Source organism: Anser anser, assembly GCF_964211835.1.
Source record: "Anser anser genome assembly, chromosome: 2".
Taxonomy (NCBI): domain Eukaryota; kingdom Metazoa; phylum Chordata; class Aves; order Anseriformes; family Anatidae; genus Anser; species Anser anser.
The window spans coordinates 89,174,356-89,191,618 of record NC_139721.1 but is presented as its reverse complement, the minus strand read 5'-3'; the positions used below and the strand labels follow the sequence as shown (position 1 = coordinate 89,191,618).

Genomic DNA, 17,263 nt, shown 5'->3' with positions numbered 1-17,263 from the left:
TGTTAATTTCGCAAGGCAGTAGTTTGAAAGAGATGTGCATTTGATTGTAGCTCTTAACACATGTGGTTAGCAGCTGTGTTTCCTGTTCCAACCCATTTTTACCTTGCAGTCTATAGATTCAGCATTCTGCAGTTTCTTTTCAGCAGCATGACCTCTGAGAAGGTCTCTGTGTTGTCTTTTATCTGACATGTCAATTTAGCTGTATACAGGCAAGTTAGGAAGTTATGACTGATACGACTTTTTTTTTTTTTTTATATTTTCCTTGGAAGTACTGTGGATTAAATCAAAACGGTCTTGCTTCAGCTAAGTATATTCCTGAGCAAGCAAGCATTATTTTTTCATTAATATTTGGAACCAGAAAGTTCAGTTGATATAACTAATTGGTAAATAAAGAGAAGGAGGGGAGATTGCATTTGACATTTGAACTAGACTATCACAGGACACCACTGTTCTTCATGCAACATACGGGCTAGCGAGTACCAATTCCAAAACAGAGCAAAACAGAGTCTAAACAAAATTAACTTTGGTCATATTTTTACTCTGCACACAGTTCAAGAAGCAGTCCTTGCATTCTTATGTAATTACATGATTTGGCAACAAAAATCTTCATAGACTTGGTCAGCTAAGTCAATACTTCTAAAATAAGAGGTTATCTGTGTTTACTGTTAGTATAAGAAACAACCTTTTGTTAAATATTAATATAAGCAAAAGAACCCAAACCCGTGTCAGAAGTAATGCAGAATCTAAAGAACAGGCTGACTCTGGAGCAAAGACATAAGCTCTTTCACTTTGTATACTTTGTGAGACCTCATTTCATTAGCTATGCAGCTATGTCACAGTAAGTGAGGATTTTTTTTAAATCCTTAAAACAATACCATCTGTCTATTCAAAAGGTAGCTTAATACCTTACAACACAGCGTTAAGGTTAAAATCATAAATTAGACAACAGCTTGAAGCCACTGAAAAATAATTCATTTAAACCAGGATTTTAAGAAAACCTTATCAATGGGACAAGGAACGATAGGTATCAAAGGCAAAAATAGAGAGAACCAAAACCACAGATGACCATTAATACAGCTCTATTTAATCTTTGGTTGTTCTATTTTTTTAAAGAATCTATTACACATGTTTACAGAGACGTGAACTATCTTTCTTCATATTTGTTTGGCAGAAATTCCTCTGGTATCACTGAAGCTTCCCTCAAATTAAAATGTTGTAACAGAGAGAAAGAGGAGGATCATGGATGTGAAACCACACTAGTGGTATTTACTACACTCCTAACATGGGCACTCACCTTGTCAAAAGCTGGGTATACTGCTCTAATTTCTGTCAGCCAGCCGTACGGCATGTGTCCCACAGGATAGGTAGCCGTCAGAATTGCCACTGCCTATGAAAAATGACAAGGAAACGCAAACTTCAAATCTTTGAACAGAACAGTTAAACTAACGCGGTATGCCATTTTCCATGAATACTGCCACATTGACCTTGATGCAATGAGAAACATGCAGGAAACTGGAAGCTCTTTGCTTTGGGACCACTGTCAGAGCAGCCATCATTCTGCTAGGCATTTGAAGCTTAGGAAATATATCATGCAATAGAGCTACATTACTCAGCTTTGCCATTTCACTGTCATGCTGATACTCTGGGATGATAGCTACCTTGAGTTGGTGTGTGCCCCTCGTTCAGCTGAATTGAACATACTGAAATATCCCTCCCACATTTCTCCCAGGTTATTTTATCTAGAGACACCTGAGCAGCAGAATGCATTATGGCTCATATTCTAAGAGCCCTTCATCATATTTCATAATCTTAATTTAGATACATTTGACTTGGTTATTTTTATGTAAAACGCCTTTTAAGTAAGACTGATTCCAAAGCAGCAGGTCTCAGTGGCTGACTGATGATGGGTTTCAAACTGACTGCTGTGGGGTCGGAGGCACTTATAAGACAAATAAAAACACTCTCCCAACTTTGGTGCTAATCAACTAAGAACAAAAAACAGACAAAATCAATTCCAGATGACCATTTTGATCATGAGAAACAACTCACTATCTGCACTAGGTCCCTTTTGCACTTTCACAAGTACAGACAAGAGGTACATCAAAGACATTAAAAAGTCCATATATTCATGCAACAAGTTCATTTGCACCCTGTGCTGTTTAAAAAAACAGCATGGGAAAAAACAGTCAAATCTACAGAGTGAACTGGAATAGAGGGGGAAAGAAAGATATTCTCTCCTAATCTTCTACTGTAAATGATGTTTAATGAAACTTGAAAAAGTAATTGGTTCAAAGAAAACAAATTGGAATTTTAAAACTGTACCCTTTTTAAATGCAATTTTCCCTCCTTATTGCTCTATTTTCAGCAGAATTTCTACCTATATGAAAGCTAATGAGATTAAAATGAGGAATAAATAAAAGAAGAATATGAAACATATTGAAGTTTCATTTATTTACATGGTGAAGTCCAGTAAGACTGTGTAGATGCAGTAACCATTAAAGAAAACAATAATTCACTACCTAATTTGGTATGCTAAATTCCACTTGGATTAAATTACTGAGTTTTTAACACTGATCATTCTTCTTGTAATTTTCACCTGATTGATGGGATCCCAAAATACAACCACAAAAGCTTTTCTAAATGTCTAGAACAGAAGTATTTGACATGGGGAAAAAAACTCCCCATGAAAATCAACACCAAAAAAAATCACCATAACTGTGCTGGCAGTCTGAACAGGAGCTGTGGGAGTTGGTCAATGCAAGAGGACTTGCTGTCCTCATGAAGATGCTACACCCCAGCTCTTCAAAGGGACATCCTGGACACACTGAAATTTGCTTACAGCATTGAACAGGAGAACTATAAAACTCCTGTCTATAGTGATGTTCCAGACACTGATGTTATCCGTGTTGCCAGCACCTCCTTTTTCAGAGGCAATTAGTTCATAATTCAGGGAAAGTTGAAATGTGACAATTAATGTGAGTGTATAAAGGCCAGCAAACCACCAACTATGACATGTATCTGGAGACAGCCTAATAGCAACAAAATGCAACAGGCTAGTCATGAAGCATGATGCATCGAAAGTCAGAAATCAACAAGAAATGCACAATTGATCTCTGCTAACCTGTTCTGCCTCCCCTTGTACTGAGACTGCTACTTAACACGTAGACTAATCCCTGATTTACACATGTGAAAGTGTTAGGTTTCCTGAATTTTCTCTCCACAGTTGCTGCAGTCACTGGTAACTTTTGAGTGAGTGAAATATGTGGTATCATATATAACAAATTATTAGCATTGCTGAGAAAATATTTGTTAGACATCAGCAATTTCAATTTTCCTTTTCATTTAGTATCTTCTGGCTTTGTTTTTCAGAGAAAAAAGGTGAGAGATTTGCTAATGACTATGTGGATCTAGACCTCATCCCACTAAAACTGGCAGCAAGGGTCCCTCAGACTTCTTAAGAGAATAGGTCAGCTCCTAATGAGCATTTGGCGAAGGCTTTGCATTGCAAACAGAAGTCCTGCTACCATCAGCTGTAGGAGACCACATGCTACAGCTGAATATCCTCCAGAGAAACAAGGTGCATTGCATATCCCAGCCAAGAGACAGATGTTTTTTATGTGCTTCTTCATGTTTTCTGCCCTATTCTGTGTAATGCACTGGATTCTAAGAGCAGTATTGTTTCACATCTATTTGCATAGCCATAAATATATATGACACAGAACAGCAGCACATGGGACTACTGATGACTGTCCTAAAATCCCTGGGATTTGAACGCTCCAGCACATACCGATATGTAGAGCTTGAAATCCTGGGATGCCAGAACTGTTTGGTGAAAAAACTCTACCGGTCTTGTTAAGGATGAGATGCCTGGTAGAAATGCCCATGTTAAGACCCTGAACAATCTTCTTTTAAGGATAAAGAAATCACTAAAGAGAAATGTATTTAAGACATTTTTTTTCTTGTCAGTATGGCTGAGAAGAGAAACACAGAGGCAACTCCATGGAAATGATCGTTTGCAGTAATGGGGAGCACTGACTTTCTCACCTCTGTGGCCGAAGAACTGCCACCTAAATCCCGGGAGACAAAAAGGTTGACAATGGGCCTACTTATTCGCTGAGTTGCCAAAATTAATGCCAAAGGCCACCAGAAGCTCAGCATCTTCCTTATTGTAGCCTCTCCCTGTAACAGGAGGAAACAAACAAACAAAAAAAACAAACAAAAAATAAATGGCTTCAGAAAGAAATAAGTTGAACTGAATCAAAAGCACAGAGAAAACATTTCTGCTTTTCTCACCCACCGTCATTTTGGTACATTCATTTCAATATGCTTCAATAGCAGAAGGCTAAAATATTTCCTCCTTTTCACCTATAGAAATATTGATTCAAAATACATTTTGAAAAGTATATTTCATCTACAGTAAGACTGATTCAAAAGAAACTGTATCATGGATCTCAATAAATAATGCATAAGGTATCTGAATAACTTGTTCTGGCTACTAGACAAAGGAATGTGAAAGCCAGTGTAACATTCAAAGAAAACAAAGAGTTTTGAGACATTCTTCCCTGTGAAATAAAGTGTCCACTTAGTTCATTCTGTGTTGTCTCACAGCACCGAAAGGAGAGAGCTCAGCACTGAGATGCTAAGTAGACAGCACATCAATAGCACCTAAAGCACTGCCTCATATGCTCTGTAGCTGTAATGGTTTCCATCATGCCTGTTTAAACAAAGATGTTTTTTCCTTGCAGGATGGAGAGAGCTGGCCCTTCATTCACAGTGGTTTAATAGAGTCTTGTAACACAAAAAGCAAGTTTAAAGTTATTTAATCAAAAAAATCAGCAAATATTAAGCCATACCCCCATTTCAGGCCCACTTCTGTCAGGAATGACATCATGTATGTTCCTGTAGTATCCCAGGCATAGTGTGGTACATCGGACAAGTGCTCCCATGTATAGTGACAAGATTGGGATCAAGAGAGGCTCCCTGCACTCCAAGTGACTGTGAAGCAAAATGGCTACAAAAACAACCTGCAAAGCAAACAAATAAAAGATTAGTAGTTTGTCTGTTTGTTTCTTCAGGGCCAACGTGTCTCCTGGCTGACTCCACGCTAGTGCATTTGAGCCAACAACCACGCGTGACTACAGTATACGACTTGGAGCATTTAGAAACTTCAGTTCCCCCCTGCATTCAGTCATACAAATGAGAAGAACAAGAGTTAATATTATACAGAAGCTATATAAAAAGTACTTGAAGGTATGGGCAGGTGTCAGACTAGGGGCCATAAATAGGAGGCTGGCATGCAAGCCTGGCAAAGTCTGGCAGCAAGCACATGGTTGAGTGTCACCCTTCCCAGGAGAATGTGGTATGCTGATACAGACTGAGGCTGGAGACGTCCTTCTAGGTTCAGCTTCTAAGCCCTGCTTTCTTTTTTGGGGGCGGAGGAGGAATTAAAAAGCCAGATGTCTTAAAGTATTCACTTCAGCATTTAGAAGCAGTCTTAATTTATCCCAATTTTATACTTTTTTGAGTGCAATTTCAGTATTTCTTCGTTCTTTCTTGAGCTAAGTGCCATATTGATGTAACCAAAAAGGAAACTTTTTGTCTCATGAACAGCTCATAATTCAAACATTTAAATTAAATACTCAATCCAGAAAATGAAGGTAATTGATTAATACAATATAATTCTCTTTCATTAACTAAAGAGCTGACAGTATGCCTGTTAAATTCCAAGTGTCTCTGGATGATGGGCACAACTGGCAAACTAACTGTGTATGGTTTTGTGAACAGCAGCATCAGGAACAATCCTGCCAGGACAAGCTGGCATTCAAGTGAGTTCCAAGAAATACATTGTTCAGGGGCAGGTTCTCTCTTTCATTGCTAGAGTTCAAGAAATACTTAAAGCACACTGTGAAAATGTTTATTAGGGAGGCCGCACTGTTTGAAAGGATTTGCAAAACAGCTCATTTGAACTCCACAAAAGAATTCTTCTTCAGTAAACAGAAGTAAAGTCAGTCACAAAATGTGTACATGAAGCTATCCAAGGAGAATTATCTACTGCCTGTGCACCTATTGCCTGTGTAGGGAGTAGATGTAGGTGTAGGCAGCTCTGGGCTATGGAGAACCAGAACTTTTTGTTTTCTGGTTTTATGCTTCCTCTGTTCAATATTTTGTTACAGACTGGAGACAAGATGACAGGTGTCTTATTCTTCACAAGCCTGGCACCCCACTCACCAGCCACCATGAAAAGGGCATGCGTACCATGGCCAAAATAGGAATTCCAGCTTCTGTATTTAGGTGTAAATGACCTGACATGCATCTAAGGTCAACAAACTTTGTAGGTCACGTCAGAACAAGAGCAGAGCCTGGGTGTTAAGGTCATTTAAAGTAATTGGTATTATCTTCAGGGATTTAATGCAGTATTGTAAAGGGGCAGACATGCCAAACATAGAATAGCAGCTGACTGAATGGTTTAATCCGGTTTATAGTTTGCTCCTATTTTGTGTGAGGGGAATGTTATGGAAAATTGAACTAAGTGGTGTTGACTTCTTATTTCCTTTCATGTTGTCCTATTATTATAGTCTTTCTTACCCAGTCATTACCTCAGCTGGTAATGGGGCAGTACTGTAACTGCTCTGCAGGCTCTGGGATCTTCCATTCATAATATGGTCATAAATACTTAAAAAAGAGGGCTCTGTGTTGGTTCTTAAATGGTACAACAATGCATATGAATATTGTTTTACAAGCATGTCTTGTGCAAAGCAACAGGACATTTAACACCTCTCTGACAGATGGAAATTCAACATTGGGTCTTCCCTCTGTCTCCCAGGGGTATCACCCCAGATAGCTTCTGCTTCAAATCCAAGCCTTCAGCTTCTGGTCCAGTAACAGGAACAGTGCTATACCGGCACTCAGAAGATGGCTTACACCCCTGCATTTCAGCAGATTAGACCTCATGTGCAGAACTGACAAGTGGGCTGAAGAATCAAGCCTTAGCTTCCCTGCCTACACTCCCCACTCAGGATTTCATTGCAACTGTGTGAAGTGTTGGGGAGAATGTACACAGGGGAGAAAGGTCTCTGTCAAAGTAGTGCCTCAATTGGTAGCAGTCATCAGTACTCCTGGATGACTTTTCTTTCCCCCAGGGGTGCATGCGTACATATAGCTTGATTCTCAGCCATTGTAGCACAGTGTCTGGAGGTGCCAGAAGATAAGGCCCTAATCCAAACAGTCCTGGCTCCTTCTCCTGACATTGCTTCAAGACTGACTTGATCCAGTCAAGTGAGACCAGCCTAAATCACAAATGTCAGCAAAGAGTGGGGAAACTACCAGAGAACAGCACACAAGATTATTTTCTCTGGTGTGTTGTCCATGGCAGAGAGAGAAGGCAGTCTCTGTGCAAAAGCATTACTGTTTAGGAAAGCATCTAGTCCCTAACACAACTGAAAGAGTGACTGCCAAGTGGAGGCATTACCTGAGCTATGACATCTGAGATGGAGGCACATCCCACCAGGAAACTGTACTTGTGTTTCAGCAGAATCCCTGCATGGGTCCATGCCTGAAAAAAAAAAAAGGCAGAACAGAACGTGAGAAGTGATTATGGTATTTGGTAAGGATTTCAGGTCCCAGAATGATGTTTTTTATACAAAAAACTTAAAAAGCTTTTTTTCCACCAGCAGCACCTGGTGTGAACCTGGGCAAATGTTAAGCAAGTAGGGCAGAGAAAGCACTACTGCATTTAGTTCCTCTTTGCCAGGGCTGGCAGGAAGAATGGGAATAATTTTACAGATTGCATTGAAATTTCTGAGCAGGATAGCCAATAAGAAAGTGTTCCTTCAAAACAGACACTGCACAGGTTATACGAAATATTCTAAGGGAAAAATGTTTCCTGTCATTCACCAGTTGAATGCACCTCAGAAGTGTATTCATAAGCTATACTGAGTCCTGTCTGAAAAAGAAAACTTGAACGATCCTACTTCTTTTTACTGTCAGCTACTGTGTTAAGTGGAGAAAGCAGTGGAGGCATGCCATGAGAAGGTTATCCTTTCTGACTTTTATATAGAAGTACAGGAATTAAAGAGAGCTGCCATGTATTTGTTTACGTTGTGCAGGCCACATGCAGTCAGCCTGGTGATCTGGAGAGCAGCAGCCCACCCACACGTGTGGCTCTCTTCCCCATGCATTTGAGATATACTGGACTAAGCTGCGCTTGCAAAAAATAATGGTAACAAATATCTTTTCCATAAATTTGCTTTGAGAAAGTATTGATCGATGAGCTCTGCAAGTGACTTGGGAATGTGCAGCCAATTGAAATCTTCCAATACAAACTGTATTGAGAGGACACATACAGACAATCTGTGCAGCCCATCACAAGATGACCGGTGCTTTCTAGCATGCATATACAGTAACTCTGACAAGGCAGCTGAGGATTTTTACATTTGTCATGATCTCTGGATGTTCAACTCCACCCAGATGCTTTTTCCAGGTAGCAGAAGATGATGTGTTCATGTATATCCAGAGTTATTGCTTGCAAAGGACATGCCTTCCTTCTGCAGACCTTCAGCTTCCCATCAGGTAACAGACTTTGCAAACTAAGGTCACCAAAGAAAAAAATAACATTGATATTAAAATTCAGTTCTGAATCATGCACTCACCATGGCATCCATAAAAGGGAAGGCAGCAAGATAAAGGAAGGCCCTCCGAGTTTTACTTCCCACTGATTCATCCACATGGTGTAGCTTATTAATAATGTAATACCCCAAATCGCTATATGCTGTAGAGATACAAGAATAGGAATGAATAATGAAGGTTACATTATGGATTCTGCATAAGATGCTCAGAAGTACCCGAAAGAGTAGGATGCCAAAGAGCTGTGAGATGCACCCACTCAGCAAACAGCTGCAGGGGCTGCGGGATGTCACAGCCTCACCAGCTGCTGTTTATTACTAAGGAGTGCTCTCGCAGTCCTTTTTCAAGTAACCTTTGGCAGAGGAGTGATAACAAATGGCTGGGTTGGGAAATGGGTATAGTAAGTGCCACATCTGTTTCCTAAATGAACACACTGGTACTCCAGAAAATCTACTGCTCTTTCATTAACTCAGGGCTCTTTGTTAGAAAAGCTGTTTTCACCAGACACTGTGTATTTCATGGGATATAGTGCCTTATAAATTCTGAAACCACCTATTGCCACTGCATTCTCATGACATTACCTGTAAACCTGCCCAGAGTTGTAAAAGGAGCACTAGGATTTGCGAAGACATGCAATAAATCACACTCATTATGCTCCTGTGAGCGCCTCTCCCTTGCTCTGCCTAATGACCACCTCTGCTGGGACCTGTCAGGGCACAGCACAGCTCACTGTGCATTCGCTGGGCAGCCTCTAACAGCTCTTACTCTCCTTCCTCATTTACAGCTGGCATCTCAGGAGCCACAAGTCAGAAAAGGGTGCTTTGCACTGACAGAAATCAAGGGGTTGCCACTTCCAGTCACCAGTGTATTTGCTGTCCAGTTTCAACCTCAGATGAGAAGAGTTTTTGGTGTTGGGCAGAACACCTTTCGTCAGGTCTCGGTTCCCAAGGTGTTGGGTTGAAGATGGCACAGATGCACAGACTCCCCACAAAGCTACCTACAGAACTGCTTACATCTCTTTGTATTATGCTTGTTGGTACCCACGTTACCCAGCTGTTTTAGTAACCCCAGAGGCCTCCCCATGACTTGGAATAATGAAGAACTAGGTACGACTGGTGTCTCTGAACTTGGGAACTTACATAACATGTGCAGTTAAGTGATTCAACTAGCTTTCAACTTTTTATAAATCATGTTCTACACCTGCATATTATTACATAGCTTCCTCTACACCCTTGTAATGGTTGTTAAAAGAATGACTGGGTTGTAAGTCAAACTCCCAACACAAGTAATGGCAGAATCACCTGTGCCCAGGTAGTCTCAGTTCTCTTCTGTTTGTGTCTCTTCTAAGGTAAAGATTTCAAATGTGGACACTTCCCTGTTTTTCTGTTTGTAACAATTCCACTGTCACTGGACAGGCCTTTATATGGAATATTTCAGGAAAGTGATCCTTTGCATGCAAGCGGTTCACGTCATCGGATCCACAAATGGCTAGCACTAGTTGTTTAGCCTATAACTTACTCTCATAACTCATAAGCAATGTTTGGAAGCAACAAAAGAAGAGTTTAAGTCATTATTGTTTTGTTATGGCTTAAGGATACAGCAGTTAAATGGTCTACAGGGCTGAAAAGACTTTCTAAAGTAAGAACAGTAGTGTATACAAGGGAGCAAAAAAAAAAAAAAAGTATCCTGACAGCACTGGGAACAAGTGTGAGCCTCAATCCAGACAGCCAGGACTGCCCCAAATATGTTAAAATGGTAAAAACTCCCCATTTCCCTGTGCTGGTCCCTATCTACTATTGTTAGGCTCACAGTCTCTCACTTCACCCAGTGATCCCTAAGTTGGGTAGCTATTCTTCTCAGCCACTCCCAGATATTTTCAGTTACCCTTCCAAAGGGTATTGGGAGAGAACTTTAAAACTGGACTCTCGCCTTTTCTAAGTTCAGGGAGGCCAGCTTAGCTCCTTAAGTACTCATTTCTTCGCTGCTAAGTTCAGTCACACATCAACTACAGCCTCTTCTTATTTTTGTATGAATATTCATACACCAATTTTCACTCATTATTTTGAAACCAGTCTGTTGCATATGGATTTTTGCGTGGTTACTCCTTGTAAAAAGCTGCTTTTGTGGCAGGCCAGTATGCTGATTTATCTGAATTTACTGATTTGAATAAACAAGAACAAGTTTGGAAGGCATGTGAGGCAAGTTGCCTCTGAGGGTCAGATTCATTGAGTTCTCTCTTAGATCCCACAGAAGTTGCTTTAAACTTCTTCTACGTAAAAGCTTAAAAACTGTTGCAGGAAACACATCGGTCTTGTTCCCCACATGGGGAGTAACAGAATCCAAGTCTACGTGCTGAGGAATGTCCTCTTGGGGAGCGGTCTCCATCAGCAGTGAAACAGGGGCAAGACACCATGCTGCAGAATTCATCTGTGCTCTCTGTGCACTTCACCCTCTGGTCTTCTCCTGCTTTAAAGGAGTTTTTTAAAGTGCTTAGAAAATAATAAGTAATGAAAAACTTTTTTTTTTTGTCTCTAAAAGCCATTGTTATGTTTAACTTTTTTTTTTTTTTAAGTTTAAATAAACAGAAAAATTCACAGAATTAGAGAGGTCAGAGACTGAATTACTCTCACTTCTAGGAACAGCCACTTCACCACAATTGCAGTTTAATGGTAGGGCACTCTCAAGGGACTTACACTACCACAGCCCGCAGCACCAGAATTTAAGAATTCTAGGGATATCAGCATTGCGCTTCAGTAAGCTTTAAGATTTGTTTTCCTCTCCCCCATCCACAAGAAGTCTAACTGCACTTTTTAATGTGGCTTTAATTTTAAAATAATAGTGGCTAAGTTTAAAAACTAGTTTTAAAATACTCAACTATTTTCTTCGACATGTCAGTGAAAGCACACAATCACTGTTGCTGATGTCAATGAATGTTTCCGTCCTCAGAAAGAAGGACTCAGCAAGCTGAGATTTACTGACAATTATACAAGCATGTGTCTCTGAGCTGTGAATAAAGCAATTGCTGATGCAATTAGAACTTAACCTTGGCCAACCTTACATACTTATTATGAAGCACAGAACAAAATTAATAACAGACAACAGAGCTGAGGAGTATTACATGAATCTAAAGCAGATGGCTCTTCCCATTCCTTGCATCATTTCAACCAAAACAGCGAAGTCCAACTCCAAGACAAGCTGCCTGTTTGCTCTCCTGGAATAACTCACTTATTTTGATATCTATGGATCAGTTTTGCTTCTGATATAACAACATTTAAGCAGGAATTCTTGCTTTTGTCTTTTCTAGTTGAGTTGTAAGACCTGGATGCTTATGAAATGACAATGAAATAAATACTGTGCACCTAACTGGATCTCCTCTCCTCTACACTGATTTCTCTAATGAGCCGATTACTACCACATAAATTTCAGACATCCTTGAAACTACTGAACACACTTTTAATGATGCCAGCAGTCTCAAAGAAATAGCCACACCGTAGTCATTTTGGGGCTATCTACTATCCAGTATGTTATACATACGTCGTAAAGAAAACAAAAAGAAACTCTCCCAGGAAGTGATACCACTTACTTCTAGGCACAGAGCTGCATATGTCAATATTCACTTTACCGGAGTAAAAAATCGATAACAACAACAACAAAAAAACACACCAAGAATGTTTCTGTGTTAAAAGTATGTGTTGTTTTTTGTTTTTTAATATTTTTAATAAGCATTCCATATTCATTCTTGGTGCCAGTTTTAAAAATTAACTTGGACACCTGAGAAGTAAACATCTATCCCGCTGCTAAGTCAGAAAGATGCCTCACAGGGCCAAAACCAGCTAAGTGATTTAGGCAGATAAGAAAAGGCCAATTTGCTAAAAATACAAAATTATAATGGCAAGTCTGCATTTGGAGATGGCACAGGTTATATAGATTTTGTGATGTCTTTGATTAGCCTGACATAAAACAGAAACAAAAGCCTGGGTCCCCCATGCAAAAATTCAGATGATCAGGGTGTCTTGGGTTTTGCATTTCTTTTTTTCTCACAGCAATGAATGAATAACAAAACCAGCTTATGAACATCTCAGTGAAGACTGATAATTGCAGTTGTCATCTTCTGTGATCAACTGTAGTTGCAAAATTGAATTAGTTAATTTTTCCAAATCTACCAATGTCCAATGGTCTCTTCGGGTAAGCCAACATCTCGTAAGTCTCAAAATTTGCCTGTTTTAATTAAAAAAAATATTATCCTAAAATCAACAAATGCTGTGGACGTAGGCTTTCTTCATTCTTCCTTTGTCCTGAACAAATTGCTGACAAGAAACTGCCCTTGTTGTGGAAGAAGGGCTGGAGCAGCTGGGGAAGCAAGTTACTGCTTTAACAATGGCCACTTGAAGATGCTGAGGCAGGACATGTTTTTAATAAATAACCTCACCTCTTAGTAGACAAAAATAAAAAAGTAAGCTTGGATTATATTCTGATTTGTGTTCCTGTGCTTTCATCTTTTTCCAGGGCAAAAAGTTTAGTACAAACCAGTACAGTGGCCATGTCAGAACAAGACTGACTGGAAAAAATAGCTCGGTTTGGCATAAGCTCTCCTATGATTCCTAGTCATGGAAAAATTCCAGTAGTGTTACACTGGGAGCAGTTGGATCACACTTATACCTCACTTCTTCTGCAGGTCTTTAATGTATATGCAGTGATCACGCATGCAGGTTCAAAAAAATTACTAGCAACTGCTGACGTTTTCACCTGTGCAATCTGTGCAGGGAGGGGCCCTTGCCCAGTAGGAGATCAGTAATAAACTGGCACAAAACAACAGGGTCACTCATACTTATTGGCCATCCAGTCTGCTGTGTTTGCCTTACTACTAAAGTTGCAACCTTTTTTTCCTGGTGATGCCAAATGATCCACCATGGAATTTTGGTCAGGTGCAGGAGGCACCATTGAAAGGTGTCTACTTAAGCAAAGAGGCTGTTTCCTCTTTGGAAATAAACTTTTGCAGTATAGTATTTCTCAGCAAAGTAGTGAAAGGCTGAACAATGCTGTTTTCTTGCCGAAGAAGGTGTGCATGTTCTTCATGACACCAGTGTTAAAAGGACTCGCATAGTATGGAGGACTTAGCAGCAACATCTATTAATGCATTATGTTAGCATACTGTTCTCTAAAGTAATGCTCTATTCTCTCCTCTGTCAAGCTGGTAGTTTATTCAGATTTCAATAGTATGCACAGACAGGTTTATCATCTTGAATTCCTTCTCTTACAGCCCAATATTCCCACTCAAAAGCCAATCTCTGAAATAACTAGATGCTTTAGACTCCTTCCTACAAGGAAACTCTAACTAGTGGCAGTAGCTGCTCCCAAAATAGCACAAGAGAAGGAAGGCAGCCTACTATCTTCTATTTCCAGATCACAACTGAGACAGCAAAAGCAGGAATAACATACTGACCAAGGCTTACAGCAGCACTTAAAGCGAGACAAGAATAAAGTTTCAGTTGCCTTTCATCAAGTTGTTTCTTGGTTCTTACTGCTACCTGCACAGGAGAATGACAGGAACTATTGGTGAAGATATTGTGGACGTTCATGGCAATGTGGTACAGTGATGACTTAAGGACCACAAGCTGTGAGTTTGAGTGGTTTGGCTCAGCCAGTCACTCCCACAGAGGACAGTGTTAGCCCCTATGGCGGAGCAGTAGTGGGGAGCTGATGCTGAAGAAATGAAGTCAGTTGAGTGAAACCGTCTGTTTTGATATTTCAAACAAGTAGAGGCTGCTGTTTGTGAGGAGCTGTGTGTACAGACTGCAAACAGTCTCTATCACAGTTGGAAATTTGGTGATTCATTGTGGTCACTGTGCTTCTACCACCACTTGTTTTCTTCCTTCTGACCTTCTGTACTCCTTATTTCATTGGCTTTTTTCTTCTTTGTTCCTTCCTCTGGGCTTCGACAACTACAGCAAGCAGTCATGCCATCTTCCTTAGCCCCATACATAAGGCATGCAAAAGAAATTCAGTCCCTTGAGTGGTGTTTGTTTCAGTTTTTCATCCGTCAAGTATCAGTAACCTGAATTTCTCTCTCCTGTAGATAGTCTGTAACAGGCTTGTGGCTGTTGGGGAGTAGCTGCAGATCCTTGGAAGTTGCCTGTCTGCCACTGGACTCCTTCTCCTCCTTCTGCTAGGAAGACTGCGCATCTGTGGGTCAGAAAAGAATAATCAGGATTTGAAACATGTTCAAAGGAAATTTGAAACACAAAACTTGGCAACATCACCCAGGCAATTGGTGCTAGAATCTGACTAACTCCATTCTCTCGGGCACTCTGCCAGTCTCTGCTGTGGCCTTTGCATATTTTCAGGCATAGACAAGTTAAAATACTAAAAAATATTTTGCAGTCTGCCACCATAAGCAGCTGAAAGATTGTGCAAAGCCCTTTAACCAAGGGCTTTAAGGCATGGAAAGTACAGCCTTCGTATTTCATTTTTTAATATCTGCAGAGAGGGCATTTCAGAAGTTCTGAACTCAGCAGGGCTCTATTTCCAGGCAAAACCAAAAGACTTATCTGGCATGTTTTCAAATGGCTGCCCAAACAACTCTCCTCAATAAAAAGTCCCACATGGAAAATTCAGCTGCCTTTCACCTGGAAATTTGATAGTTATACTTTAAATGTTCTCAAAATCTATAATAGCTTAAAATGAAATTTTGAATGACTAGAAAATATTTCTTTTATCCAGTTGGCTAAGTCAAAAACTTTGACCAGGACTGGTGGGAAAACAAGTGCGCAACTAGAATAGCAGCTCTGGGGGCTGAAGAAACATTCCAAGCAAAGAAACTGGAAAGCCAAAGTTACAAATGGCCCACAGTTTATAACACCAGTGCAGTGAAACAGCCTCAACTGTAAACACATTGAGGAAGTGACCAGTTGATAGTGGTGGTAAAATAAATTAACTTCAGCACGAATTTTTATCATGGATTCAGCTTACAAAATTAGCAACTGCTTAAAACTGCCACAGACTTGCCATGGCTAGTGAGCCATTACTGCAAGCATTTATTATGACTGTAACATAGAGTAAAAGTAAACAGTATGGGGCTGCTGTATCAGTGGTGGAATAAGAGACACAGTGGTGAAACAAACTGGAGTGCTTGGGAGGCACATAGGGCCATTAAATACAGCTGGCATCCTGTTAAAGGATAAGAGCAGTGGGCTTCATATTTGCCTGCTCTACCCAGGCAGTAACCGTATGCTGAGCATGTGCTGTTCTTCAGACACGTTAGTGTCTGATAATGAATGGTGCCCCACTTCCAGGCCACTCCATAACTTCACAGCAATTCCGGAAATTGCCATCACACTCGCTTTTCCCATCCAGCTGTGACAGAATGACCCCCTACTGCTGGTCAACCAGCTCAGTCCTACTGCCCATCAACCAACACGTGCCTCCACAGGCTGTTGTGTTACCTCCCTCCACCCCCTTCTCAGAAGTCCCAGCTATTAGGATTGTACCTGTTGAATGAAATGCACTCTCTGCTTCTTCCTCCAGCGTCCTTTAATCCTCATTGCCAAGCTACAGAGGTTTCAGCTCCGTGGAATGAGCCACAACATGCAGATAATGTAGTGCAGTTCTTGGAGAGGATGAAGTTTAAGCCTTCCAGGTCATGTGGCTTTTTGTTGCTGTGGTCCTGGTCGATGCTTGGGTTGATAAGACATTTCTCCAAGCTATCAGGAACTGGCAAATCCTGTGGTTGCCTTACTTCTTATGTTCAGTTCAGAACTGCTTGTGTATTTTCCTTGTTTCAGAGTACACTGAGAGAGCTGACCTCAGTTTGACATAAAGTGCTCTTTGGAACTGCTTCTTCTTTCACAAATTAATTACTCAACAGAAGTGAACCATGACTAGCACTAGTAGAGTAATACCTGATATTTCAATGATGTTGCTGACCTACTGACTTAGAGACTTGTACTACATGATAAGTAGCAAAGGAACTGGTACAGAGGGAGTAACTAACAACACCACCAAGATCTGGCAAAGAGCTCTGCCTTCAACATCTTGAAGGCTGGCTACAAAGGGATGTGCCAAAACCATTTGGGCAGATATTGCTAGTTGCTACCTAACAGTAACACTGAGCTATCTGCTTCATGCAACCTGTCAACCTTACCAGAGTTTTGCTCACACACCTGACTAAAAATGATTAGCAGCATGTTGAGCAGCCAGGCAGGTGAGCCCTGGAGGTGGAATATACCACCTAACAACCTGTTTTAACAGTATTAAAAATTGCATGACTTGGGCATGCTACCAACACAAGAAAGTTCATCCCTTCTACATTTCCCCTTGTACTAACAAATGAAATATTAAACCTACAAATTAGTATGTTTGAAGACTAGCTGAGGGAAGCAAAATAAAAGATGTGTTAATTAGATGTGAAGTAACCTTACCTATTAAGGTATGAAATACAGCAGCTACAGCACCAGCCACAACCATGCACAAAACTGCTTTGGTCCTGTCTCTCTTGCTGTTCACAAACACCAGACCTACGTTTTTGAAGTCACTCATTGGACCTGTGAAGAACTTCATCAGGGAGTACGCCAGCCCATAGCTGGCCAGCATTTCCACAGCATCTTCCTTAACTGCAGCAATGCCTCTATTCAAGGCCTGTTGA

At 40.5% G+C, this 17,263-nt stretch overlaps 1 protein-coding gene and 1 long non-coding RNA gene across 2 annotated transcripts in view; both read right to left on the bottom strand.

Moving 5' to 3' along the window:
* ANKH (ANKH inorganic pyrophosphate transport regulator) overlaps nucleotides 1–17,263 on the bottom strand; it is a 109,556-nt gene that overhangs the window by 32,630 nt on the left and 59,663 nt on the right. The window contains exons 2-7 of the mRNA XM_083826134.1: nucleotides 17,040–17,256; nucleotides 8,649–8,767; nucleotides 7,469–7,552; nucleotides 4,854–5,024; nucleotides 4,045–4,179; nucleotides 1,295–1,387 (exon numbers count right to left, since the gene is read on the bottom strand). Of these exons, the coding sequence (XP_083682260.1) occupies nucleotides 1,295–1,387; nucleotides 4,045–4,179; nucleotides 4,854–5,024; nucleotides 7,469–7,552; nucleotides 8,649–8,767; nucleotides 17,040–17,256 (819 nt within the window). The remainder of the gene's footprint in view (nucleotides 1–1,294; nucleotides 1,388–4,044; nucleotides 4,180–4,853; nucleotides 5,025–7,468; nucleotides 7,553–8,648; nucleotides 8,768–17,039; nucleotides 17,257–17,263) is intronic.
* LOC310895197 lies at nucleotides 11,113–17,033 on the bottom strand. The gene is made up of 2 exons (XR_014580529.1): nucleotides 16,110–17,033; nucleotides 11,113–14,805 (listed from the first exon to the last, which is right to left on the bottom strand). It is a non-coding gene; the product is annotated as an uncharacterized lncRNA (long non-coding RNA).